Below are 12,371 nucleotides of genomic sequence, written 5' to 3'. Positions count from 1 at the left end.
ACATGTATTTCAATACAAATTACCAAAAATTCGCCGTGAATTATATGAGTTATGTAATTTATGAAGACATATATTTCAATACAAACTACAATTCATCTGGTATTTTATATCAAGGAGGAGACAAAATGAGCCAGAGAAAGGCATATCAGAGCACATATCAGTATATTCTTCCTTCCATGATTTGCAGTTTAATACAAATGTCCCCTTTTTTTTTATAAGTGAATCATTATTGGGATGTAAACGTCCAGCCAAGTCAATAAAATTAAAGAAACAAAATGCAAAAAAAGACAGAATTCCCCAAACACTGGCAGTAAAATAAAGTTTCGGTCTTTCCAATTTATTTTGATTCCCAGAAAAAAGTGATTCAGTTTTGGTAAAACTGGAGTTGACTCACTGAGATTGCTATTTCCCCATAGAAATATGTAGAAATTTCAAAAATATATAAATTTGACCCAGCAAGAAAATGAAATTTCCCTATAAAAAAGAAAAGAAAAAAAAGGAAAAAGAAAACCAATGATTGTTTTTTGTGGATACAAAGCCGAAGCTGTCATTGGCTTTCTCTGCTTCCTTTAGGATCTGAGGCTTTCTCTGTCTGCTTTGCTTAATAAGCAAAAAACACAGAGAGTCAGAACATCTTTCTGTTTGTAAATTGTTTCTCTTCTTTCTTCTTCTATCAAAGCTTTGTACTTTCTCAAACATATATATACAAAATCTTTACAGACTCTCTGTCTCTCTCTCATTGTGTAACGTACATATTTATATGTCTGTGTCTATGTCTATGTATATATGGTGCTGTATATATAGAGTAAATTTCAGGGTCTGAAAGATTCTGTGGAGTTGAAGAAGGAGTTTGCTTGGTCTAAAGTGGTGCACAGGTTCTGAAAGCAAAAGCTTTTTGCCCGGGCTTTTTGGAGGCTCGGGTGGGTTTTGATTCAGAATCATGAATTCAGAGAAAGAGCTGCCGAATCGGGTCGACCAAGAACCCGAACCCGCCAGTCCTTGCTTTCTGCAGAAGTTCAAGCTCTACGAGACTCGCTCGGTAACTTTATTACTTGTTTTCCCTAGATTGTGTTTGTGTTTGATTGATGCAGAAATGTTGTTGATATTGGAGTTCTGTTTTTGGAGTTGTGTTTTGGTCATTAGCATTGACTGGATCAGAAGCCTATCTTACCAATGTTGGTTTTGTGAGTCTGGATTTGACTTGAGAAAATATGGTGTTGAACTCATTTCAATTCAGTTTTGAGTCTTCGAACACATTTTTGAGATTTAAACAGGTTTCGATTTTGGTTTTGGTTGTTGCACATATAATGATTTGGTCAACTTCATTATTTGGTTGTTCGAGCGTACTAATTATAAGTTCATGTATCTTAGACTTTAGATTTATCAGACATGTGTATTGAATCTGCTAGTTTCTTATACCGAATCAGGAGTGTAGGCAAATTTTGACTTGATGTCAATCTAGTTCGATAGAAATGTCAGAGCAACCCAGCTCGAGTTCTTGTCTCACAATCTTCTTCTCCTCATCTTAAAGACTTCGGAATTCTCATGTTTTTGGACTTGTTTTCACTTGTATCTGGTTTGATTTTGAAAGCTGCTGTTTTCAACTGTATAATGGAGAAAATGTGTGTATATGTTCCCGTAGTGTCTTCGTTTCACCCTGATTATTTACTAATAGTACTCCTGTGTGCAACAGAATTTTTATATGATAGGAAGAGACAAAAGCAGAACCTTATGGAAGGTGTTAAAGATTGATAGGTTGGATCCATCTGAGCTCAACATTCTTGAAGATTCTGCAACATACACAGATATTGAGTGCTATGACCTTCTGAAACGGATACATGAAGGAAACAAGTCAATGGGTGGACTTAAGTTCATCACCATTTGTTATGGAATTATTGGTAAGTCTTTTTGCTTGTTTTAATACCTTTGCACATCTTATGTCTTCTTAGTTGAATTCTCAAGATGTTCTCCAATCATTTTAGGGTTCGTGAAGTTTCTTGGACCTTATTACATGCTTATTATTACAAAAAGAAGGAAGATTGGAGCAATTTGTGGCCATACCATCTACGGGATTAGCAAGAGCGAAATGATTCCAGTTCCAAATTCTTCTGTGCGGTCAAAATTGGCTTATTCTAGAAATGAGAACAGGTCTTTTGTCCATTCTGCATGTAAATGTAATATGTACCTGATACTTCTAAAGAGAGTAGCTTTCAGAATTTTACACTGTCCATTTGTACTTTGATAAGTATCGTGTCATAGTGTTATTTTGGTTTCATTCAACTCATCTGGGCAAATAGTCTGGTGTTATGATATTTTAGGAGTAGAAATTTCTTTATTTTGGAGGTAATCCCTGTACTAGTTATACACCCTTCAACATGAAATTACTGATGTGGGCCTTGTCGAATCAATCTTGGCTCTTGTTCTTCTTGTAGTTATAGTTTGTCTTTACTAAGATAAATGGTAAATCATATTCTTACAGATATTATTTTGATAAATATGAAATGTTTGTGTTAGATCCTTTTCTGGTTATACTGTTCTTTTAGGGGCTATTGCCACTTGCTAGCCAGTTCATTCCTGCAAATGTGCAGGGGCAAACTTCATTGCCGTTGTTAATATAAGATGTTGAATGAGAGAAGGTATCATCAGGGTTTCGTTGGAAAGTCATTTTCATTTTTTCCTCTGATTGTTTTCTTTCCTTTTCTGGTTAATATTTGCACTTCCTGATAGTTGTTTTATCTCTATGATTTCTCTTTTGATTAAGCTATAGATCTATTCAATGATGACTTTGATCTAATTTTCTGCTGTTTTTGGGTGGGCGTAGATACAAGAAGCTCTTATGCACAGTGGACCTGACAAGGGACTTCTTTTTCAGCTACTCATACAATATAATGTGTAGTCTTCAAAAGAACTTATGCGACAGTAAAACAGGACCATTCCTTTACGAAACAATGTTCGTTTGGAATGAGTATTTGACTCGTGGAATCCGAAATTGTCTGAAGAATACTCACTGGACAGTTGCCTTGGTGTATGGATTCTTCAAACAGGTATTAAGTCTGAACTCTTCAGTGGCTGTGCTATAACTAGAGATTTAACTAACAGGTTGCGACTTCTTTTTCTATTTTACTGTCTAGTGTGGATTTGTTTTTCCTTTATAGCTTTTTGTAACTAGTGTAGCCATTCAGTAAAATCTTGGTTTCTCATGTTACTGTAATATGCAAGTTTGGACGTTTGTTTGTTACTATTAACTGATTCTTCATCCTGAGTAGTTCTTCCTCAGGAAATGTTATGCACATCATTTTATACTTATGGTACAATTGGAAAGTTTATATGATATTAATGGCCTGATGCTTCAATATCCAGGTCAATCTTTCCGTATCAGGCAGGGATTTCAAGTTGACTGTCATTGCCAGGCGTTCTCGTCACTTTGCTGGCACCAGGTTTGGACACTGTTTCTGCATGTTTCAACATCTGTTAATAATTATACTTTCATTGCCAGACGTTCAAATTACTTCTCTATATTCTTTGTACGTATTTCATACTATTAAGGTCCCGTCTGCATGACCTATTTCCATATCTTCATCCCCTCTTAGTAGTCTATGAGGATCATCGTGGAATATAGTTAGTTCTTCCCTGATTTTACAAGATAGTAAAATCCATCGTATATTTGGATGTGCTTTTATTGTACAGATTTATAAAAGCTGAATAAATTGTTTGTATTTTCTCACAAATGAACTTTCTCCTGTCGTTCTAGGTTTGATATTTCTCATTGTCTCCCTATTGTCTGCAGATATTTGAAAAGAGGTATAAATGAGAAAGGTAGTGTTGCTAACGATGTTGAGACAGAGCAGGTTGTGATTGAAGATGCTCCTGAAGGATGCCCAGTACAAATAAGTTCAGTAGTGCAGAACCGAGGCTCAATTCCTCTTTTCTGGTCCCAAGAAACCTCACGGATAAATATCAAACCCGACATAATATGTATGATGTGAAGTATCCCCACATGTTTTATTCTCTGTGGTTATTTCTCATATATTCTACTGACTCTTTATGTTTTGCCAGTATCAAGGAAGGATAAAAATTATGAGGCCACAAGACTTCATTTTGAAAATCTAGTCAAGAGATATGGAAATCCGATTATTATTTTGAATCTGATTAAGGTAAAATTACTTATTTAAATGATCATCCACTCTTCTTTACTAATCTGTGAAAAAATGTATAACCTCAAATGTAGTGATCTTTGAACTATTCTCATGATGTTTGTGACTACTAGACATGTGAGAAGAAGCCTCGAGAAACAATTCTCCGTGCAGAGTTTGCAAATGCTATCCGATCTATCAATAGGAGTTTGTCAAAGGAGAGCCGCCTAAGGTTTCTTCATTGGGATCTGCATAAACATGCCAGAAGGTATTAGCTTTCCCTTTTCTTTTAAATTTTTATTTCCAGTACTTTTAAAATTAAGAAGAGAGGAAGAGAGATTATTTCCTAATTGTAAGGTTGAGATGAATAGGACCTGTATCTTTTGCAGCAAAACAACCAATGTATTGGCTCATCTTGGAAAAGTGGCTACATATGCATTGAGCTTAACCGGAATCTTCTATTGTCGAGTAACATCGAATTTAACGCCGGAGGGTTCATACCACGGCTCCTGGTTTGAGTAAGTTCTTTTCATGACAGCACATTTATTTTCATGAAAAAGAAAAGAAGAAGGGACCTTTTGGCACAGTATTTTTTGTTATTTTCTTTCTTATTTGATTGTTTAATATTGTATCTCTAGAAACGCTAGAAGCTATTGCCGAAGCTAACAATTTTAATGTGATGCAGGAAAAGTGATGATGGTGGTGACGGCTTTTCACACTGTTCCAGTAAAGATGAGGATCTTGATAGCGTAGAAACAGAAATTAGCAATGCAAGTGGTGGTGACGATATGAACAAGAATCACAATGTCAAACCCCCAATGTTTCAGAAAGGGGTCTTGAGGACCAATTGCATAGACTGTTTAGATCGCACAAATGTAGCCCAGTATGCTTATGGGCTAGTTGCTCTTGGACAGCAGATGTACGCTTTAGGATTTATAGAATCCTCAGATATTGATCTGGATAACCCTCTGGCAGAAGATTTGATGAGAATTTATGAGGCAATGGGCGACACTCTTGCATTACAGTATGGTGGTTCTGCAGCTCACAACAAGGTAACCCTTCTAAACATATTACAGAAAGAGTACTTACAGTCTCTATTTTCGATATTCTTCCAGTGTGGGCTATCTGATATGGATAACTTGAGATGAATCCCATTATGATAGGAAAGTGGTGATGGTAATTGTTAGTACATAATCTCAAAGTGATTGACCATATGTTATGCTTGTTTCTTGTTCAGTGTTCCCTTGTTTGATTTGCCATTTTAACCTTTCATTAATAGTTGGACCTCTGTGTTGACGTAGCATAAAATCTTATCCCTCAAAAATGAGTCAAAACTGTTCACTGAACTGTTATCTTACCATTTTGAATGGGTTCAAGGCCCATGACAAGATCAATACTTCATCCATTTCTAAAGAGGCATACTCCAATATTCAATTAAGAGTATAACATGTTAGATGAAATCACTGTGTTGGTTGGTTTCAATCTATATCCTGACTGAACTCTATTTTCATTTTTGCCTTAATGATTTAAAACAGATATTTTCTGAGAAAAGAGGTCAATGGAAGGCAGCAACTCAGTCCCAAGAGTTGCTTAGAACCCTTCAACGATATTTCAGTAACGCCTACGTGGATGCTGAGAAACAGGATGCTATTAATGTGTAAGTCAAGTCGGCCCAAGTTAACATTTGCACCCTGATGTACTTGGTCACGTTACCATGTAATGCAACAAACTGTTGTTTTTTTTATTATTGTGCAGATTCCTAGGGCATTTTCAACCACTACAGGGTAAACCAGCATTGTGGGAGTTGGACTCATACCAGCATTACCATGTTGGAAGGCGTAATCCTAATTTTTCCGATGACAATGGCAGGTATGAAATCATGTGTCTGTTAGTGTTTTGTGCTAGAAATTAGGAGGGCGACACCATATAAGAAAGTAACTCACAAACATTCACACAAACATTCACAAACATTGCACCTCGTATTCCCTTAACAACTTGTAAAGTTCTTTAATCTTTATAATAAAGGTAGTATTTATCATCACCTCCATTTTGAAGTCGTATCCAAGTGGATGATATAGAGGAAATGTATGCAATTTGTAAAAAAAATCATGTGCTTACGAGGATGGGAAATAATGTGATTTAAGTTCTTTAATTATTATAATAAAGGTAGTATTTTTCACCTCCATTTCGAAGCTGTATCCAAGTGGTTGATATAGAGGAAATGTGTGCAATTTGTAAAAAAATCATGCGCTTACGAGGATGGGAAATAATTTGATATTCGTGGTTCTTATCAACAATTTACGCAAGTCAATGTTGCAGTTTTTCTGCGTATATAGTAAAAGTAATAAGTAGCATATGGCTTGCTTTGACATTTTACTACATGGCTTGTATATATGTAGTTCATTTATGAAAAGATCACTATCAGATGGCAACATAATCTGTGAAAGTGAACCGCCTATCTGTGAAAGTGAACTGCCTATGGAAAATATGGATGTTGGACACAATCAGCCTTTATCTGACATTTCACAAGGAAGTAGCAAGGGTATTTCTGAGTCTGCCCCAGCAATCTCAACTTGTGAAAGTGCAATATCTTATCACAGGTATGCCTGCATTGCATCCATATACATGTTACCAAGAGAAGCTGTTTTAACAGTTCTAGGTCTCTACTGGTGTTGAACTACAGTAATTCTATATATTATTTTTTCAATTTCTTTTGTAATGTAACAGAATAGTTTAAATGGAGGATAAAAAATTTATATGTTGACCCCACTTCCAGTCTAATAACCGTCTTTTATAGGATTACTCCCCCAATGCCTAGCAAGCAGCTGTTTGATGGAATGCAGGATCAATGCCTTAACAGCGATCACATTTATTATGATGAGCATGATGATGACTGTAACTTCTCAAATTTTCTAGATGCGGACTGGTTGTCTTCATCTGGAAATTCTTGTGAAGAAGAAATGTCTGCAAGGTAACTTAATTCTACTGTCTCACACTGTACATATAATCTGTAGATTACATCTGGAAACAAGTCGTATCAATCTGACTGCTGACAGTTTGTTACTTGTCTCAAGGTCCATTGCTAGCCTTTCATCAGAGAATCTTGTGAATGCACCAAAATTTGAAACGAGCACATCTGCTAGTGAATCTGGATCCACAAAAAAGGTCAGTTATCTATAATCTCCTTGCCGTAGTTGGCATGAAATATTGATAGATCCACCTTGTTTAGTAATGAATACCAAACATCCTGTTAGGTCTATGATCGAGACTGTTTATATTTGCCATCTTATTTTCTGCATTTGAAGAAATGTTAATTTCTTTAATTTCTTATTTATCAGGGAAGAGGGCAGAGTGAATCTGATCTCGCATGTGATAATATGCCACCTGAGTACTCCAACAGCTTCATGAACTGGGTAGCTCACGGGGAGTTACTGTTTCTTTGAAGCTAACTATAAGGTTTTGCATCATAACTCTAATTCAACCCATCCGAAGGATTTGGTTTTTGTACAGAAAATAAATGGTAAGATATCAACACAGAGATTAGTACTGGATTTGCTGAGAAACGTATTCTTGAAGGTGGAAATTAATTGGTCGGCCATTGACAATAGGAGAAGTAAAAATAGGTATCAATAAGCAAACTCTCAAATCCACAGCTTCTTTTAGGTTTTAGATTGTCAAAAGTGATCGTAGATGATTAGAAAACAACATATTTCATCCACCATTGTTCAGGTTGCAAGTCCAGATTACATTCAATTTCATTTTCTTTTCATTTTTGTATCTTCGAACGAGAGTATATATTTCCAATTTGGGTTCTCTTTTATTTACTAGAAACTAAAATGAGGGAAGCTATAGAATGTCACTCCCAATACTTGTTGAAAATAGGAAAGGGAATAATGTGAAGGGTGGTGCTATTAACACACCCATTTTTGTTATTAACACACCCTCTATATGGTGAAAACCAATCATCAATTAAATTCAAGTAATAAGTTTGTAAATAAAATAAAAATGTGTGGATAAGAAAATAGATAATGTTAGTAACAAAAACATGTGTGTTAATAGCAATAACCTAATATGAATTACTCTGAAAAGAGAGAAGGCAATAATGTGAATGTGTCTACAACAAGGCAAAAACCGGTTTATGTTCTGCAAGAGAAGCAAATTGTTGAGGGGTTCAATCAGCTTCAAAGTCCTGCTCGAGAGATTCCCAACTCACCAGGGTCCAAAATGTGTGACTTAGATGGTGCTAGATCAGAAGGTTTAGTGAGATCCATCTCGACGACTTACCGGAGAAATGCATAATTGCATATCTAGAAAATGAGGAAAATGAGTTCTCTTTATTTAACATATCAGTCACTCTTATCATCCAAAATTTGACAACTTGCAAAGCAGACAGACACCACAACATGAGTGTACATTTGTGTTATAACTTATTATTAAGATCTTCAGCAAACAAAATCAAACTCCAGATATTCCATTGTTTGCCATCCGGGGATGGGATTATCCATTTGGTTCTGCAGATGCTTTGGTTGAATCATTTCACAATTCAACAAAATTTGTAAATCAAACAGATAATTTCACAATTGCAGCCTCAGGTTTTCAATTAAACAAACATCTAAAACAGAAATAAATATCCCCATACATAAAGGAATTACTGTATAAACTATTGTGTAAGATTAAGACTGAAAGAAACATTAAATTATTTAAGCCTCAGACAGTAACCTTCTCCCATTACATATCCCAACCACTGGCCACTACGGGAGCACCACCCTCAACGATAGGAGCAGGAACCACTGGTGCTGGAGCAGCATCCCAACCTTCTTGTGTCGCACCTTCAAAGATAAACAAAATCAACAAAAAGTCAGTATAGGTTTGACCCTTCCCAGTATGCCACACTTCTTAGCATTTAAAACTCTCAGAACACAGATGCTTTAGCAATCACACTGTTGATGTCTTAATACCAAAAACTAAAAGCATGCAAAATTAGGACAGAGGATGCCACAGCAGAAAATTCTAGGCGATAAAGAGATGATATAATATAGAACTATGGTGCTAGCACAACAATGAAAAGGGTAGCAGGTGATACCTGGTTCACCAGTCCAGCCCGCAGCAGGAATTGCTGGGATAGCAGGGGCCGCATCAGCAGACCAAGAAGCCTCAGCACCTTGGGTTGGCCACTGATCGCCACCAAGACCACCAGAATATTCAAGGTACTCTGGAGCTTGCACCGCTTCTTCCTCCTCTTGTTCTTTGGCCTCCTCAGGTTCTCTATAGAAGAACAAATCCACCTGCCCATTCAAGTTAGTGTCAGCACAGGAAACAAGGCATTCTTAAACACGCCCATCAGTTTCTTGCAGATAATTCATCATCAAGGCACACAATTCCAATAGAAAACAATTTTTTTTTGATAACGGCAGTTATAGCTTACCATGACATCCCACTTATGTCCTGGCCTCAGAGAACCGCGCATTTGCAAAACCATCCTTGCCAGCAACCAGAACAGACATCCAATGCTGTGCTTCCCCTTGTTGTTGGCCGGAATGCCAATGTCAACATACCGCATGGGCGAATCAGTATCGCAGAAAGCAATGGTGGGAATGTTCCCAAGAGCAGCTTCCTTAATCGGCTGCAACCACACAAACACCGTTTTCGGCACATAACCAATCCAATCACTAAAAAATCAAAACACAAAATGTACGACCCTGTCTAGAAACTCACCTGGTGGTCGGTTCTTGGGTCAGTCAAGATGAGGAGACGGGGCTCGTTGAAGGAAGTCTGAAGCTGGTTAGTGAAGGTACCGGGAGTGTGCCTTCCAGCAATGGCATTAACCCCAGTGTGCTGAGCAAACTTGAGGACAGCCCTCTGCCCATATGGCCTAGCAGACTGGACGATAATGTCCTTGGGATTCTCAATAGCCACAATAACCCTAGCAGCTAGCTGGAGTTTCTCCCATGTCTTACCAAGATTGATAATATAAATCCCTACACAACATCCACAACACTACATCACCAACTAACTAACTGGTCTAACTAGGGTTTAGGTTTAGGGATACCAAATATATGCATAATCAAATCAAGATGTAAATAAAAATTAGGTGGGTGGGGGATTCGAACCATCGTTGCGGCGCTTGAAGACGTAACGCTCCATCTGAAAATCGCAGTTTTTGGTGCCGAGGTGGACTTCGGCGGCCAACATCATCTGGATGTCGGCCTCCTTATCGGAGAGCTGACGCGGAGGAGCGGCAGTTGTGGTCGCCATGGCTGCTACGAAACAACGGAAAGAGAGGTTGGAAATCTCTGGAACTGAAAACGCCTCCGCCTCTCTGTGAGCTTCTGAGAGCAGAATGAGGACGGCGAGGGTTTTATGACTTAGAAACTAACCCTAACGGGCTTGTAATTTTGGGCCTCCAAATATAAAGAAAAGCAATTACTTGGGCCTATAAACCAATAGCAACCCAACTTTTCGGTCAGGTTCTGTTCTATTCTTTTTTTAAACGGGTTAAAACAGATGGGTCACCCATCCCCCTCCCCGCTCCAAAAGAAAAAAGACACTCTCAGGCCTCAGCTTGTTGAAGGATAAAACTCTCAGCTTCGAGTGACCGGATCCACGCCGGAAACTAGCTGGATAATTGCCGGAGGTTTTATTAAGGGTCAGTAAATTGTATTTATGCTCACTGACCTTAGTAGTTAAAATACCGACCCTAGTAATCGGGTTACCGACCTCTTAGTAAATCTCTATTTTTTCCTTGCGGCGGTAATATTTTAACTCATCATCTCCGTGATATTAGTTTAGGCGGCTAATCTATAGGTATTCATGCTTACCGACCCTAGTCATCGAGTTATTGATCCCTAGTAAATCTTTTTTCTTGCCTTGTGACAATGAGATTCCAACTCATGACCTCCGTGATGTTAGTTTAGGTTGCAAATCATTAGGTGACGGCTCACCGATCTCTTGTTGCCTAGCGTCGAAAAGAAAAACCGTTGTTAGAGGTACTTTGGAAAAAAAATGCTACGGGGAATTTCATTTCATTTTTTGTTTTATTCTTTTTTTGGTAAAAAAATAAATAAATCAGCCGTATAGTAGAGTTGGTCTAATGGAAACATGTTAGGTTGCAAGTGGGACGGACGCTGCAAGGATTCTCTTGGCAATATGAGGTCCTTGGTTTGAACCCCAGCTTGTGATGGATCATACCTACAAATTACTCTCGATCCCAGATTGGTAGCTCACTCGACTACTATTTTTTTTGTAACCAATAAATAAATAAATAAATCAGCCGTCTAAACCCTAACGCCCCAGTTTGTTCCGACTTCTTAAACCCTACTCCAGTCCAGTAGAGCCAAACTATAGAAACAGGAACTCAAAAGTCCCCAAACCCTTTCCTCCTTCTCATCTTCCACAGCCAGCAATGGCGGACAGAAAGAAATCAAAGAAACCCTCAAACAAAACCAACAACATCGACCACCTCAAGACCGACATAGCCTCCTTCGCTTCCTCCCTCGGCCTCTCCACCTCTCTCCCGCCCTCCGATTCTTCCGGGGGCTTCAACGACGTCGATTTCCGCAACCCCAAAAAACCCACCCCAAAACCCTCAAAACCCCAAAACCGAAACACCCACAACTCCAAACCCAATCTCTCAAAACCCACTAAACCCCCTTTCCCTGATATCAACACCAACAATGACAAGGCCAAGAGCTTCGAGAATCTTCCCAAGCTGCCCTTGATTTCCGCCGTTAATATCGGAGTGTGGTACGAAGAAGCTGAGGAGTTGGAGGGGAAAGTGGCGGTGAAGATGAAGAGAGTGGAGGCGAGGAATGAGAGGGAGTGGAGTGTTGAGGTGGGGAAGAAGAGGAAGCTTGCGGAGAGGTTGATGGCGCAGTACACGGCGGATTACGAGGCTTCCAAAGGGAAGAGTGGGGATATTAAGCTGTTGCTTACCACACAGAGGTCTGGGACTGCCTCTGATAAGATTTCGGCGTTTTCGGTTTTGGTTGGGGATGATCCCATTGCCAATTTGAGGTCCTTGGATGCCCTTTTAGGTAATCTAATCTAGTCATTCACATTTGTTTGTCTGCTGATAATGTACATTGTGTTACATTTGAATGGATAATGTGTCGTGTGAGTTAATTGGGACTTGTTGTTTGTTACAGGAATGGTAGCATCGAAAGTAGGAAAGCGGTACGCATTTGCAGGTTTTGATGCATTGAGGGAATTGTTTCTTACAAGGTTCTCTCTCTCTCTCTC

General features: G+C 38.5%; 3 protein-coding genes across 3 annotated transcripts in view; 2 read left to right on the top strand and 1 right to left on the bottom strand.

Moving 5' to 3' along the window:
- The first annotated feature begins 512 nt into the window (after window positions 1–512).
- Window positions 513–8,212, top strand: LOC101312172 (polyphosphoinositide phosphatase-like). The gene is made up of 16 exons (XM_004303686.1): window positions 513–1,039; window positions 1,694–1,898; window positions 1,983–2,148; window positions 2,822–3,044; window positions 3,361–3,437; window positions 3,788–3,975; window positions 4,057–4,154; window positions 4,268–4,401; window positions 4,523–4,651; window positions 4,819–5,185; window positions 5,669–5,790; window positions 5,889–6,002; window positions 6,533–6,733; window positions 6,931–7,104; window positions 7,208–7,298; window positions 7,472–8,212. Exons 1-16 carry the CDS (start codon window positions 941–943, stop codon window positions 7,574–7,576), a joined length of 2,493 nt encoding a protein of 830 aa, XP_004303734.1. The 5' UTR covers window positions 513–940; the 3' UTR covers window positions 7,577–8,212.
- A 382-nt stretch (window positions 8,213–8,594) lies between these two features.
- Window positions 8,595–10,464, bottom strand: LOC101311882 (40S ribosomal protein Sa-2-like). The gene is made up of 5 exons (XM_004303685.1): window positions 10,244–10,464; window positions 9,849–10,111; window positions 9,559–9,756; window positions 9,217–9,418; window positions 8,595–8,962 (listed from the first exon to the last, which is right to left on the bottom strand). The coding sequence occupies exons 1-5, from the start codon at window positions 10,386–10,388 to the stop codon at window positions 8,862–8,864; spliced, it is 909 nt and encodes a 302-aa protein (XP_004303733.1). The 5' UTR covers window positions 10,389–10,464; the 3' UTR covers window positions 8,595–8,861.
- A 1,071-nt stretch (window positions 10,465–11,535) lies between these two features.
- Window positions 11,536–12,371, top strand: part of LOC101311300 (CCAAT/enhancer-binding protein zeta-like) — a 7,198-nt gene continuing 6,362 nt past the window's right edge. The window contains exons 1-2 of the mRNA XM_004303683.1: window positions 11,536–12,166; window positions 12,278–12,353. Coding sequence (XP_004303731.1) covers window positions 11,536–12,166; window positions 12,278–12,353 — 707 coding nt within the window. The remainder of the gene's footprint in view (window positions 12,167–12,277; window positions 12,354–12,371) is intronic.

This window comes from Fragaria vesca, linkage group LG6, assembly GCF_000184155.1.
Source record: "Fragaria vesca subsp. vesca linkage group LG6, FraVesHawaii_1.0, whole genome shotgun sequence".
In the NCBI taxonomy this organism is placed as follows: Eukaryota; Viridiplantae; Streptophyta; class Magnoliopsida; order Rosales; family Rosaceae; genus Fragaria; species Fragaria vesca.
The sequence above is the reverse complement of the archived record's forward strand: the minus strand, read 5'-3'. Positions and strand labels throughout refer to the sequence as shown.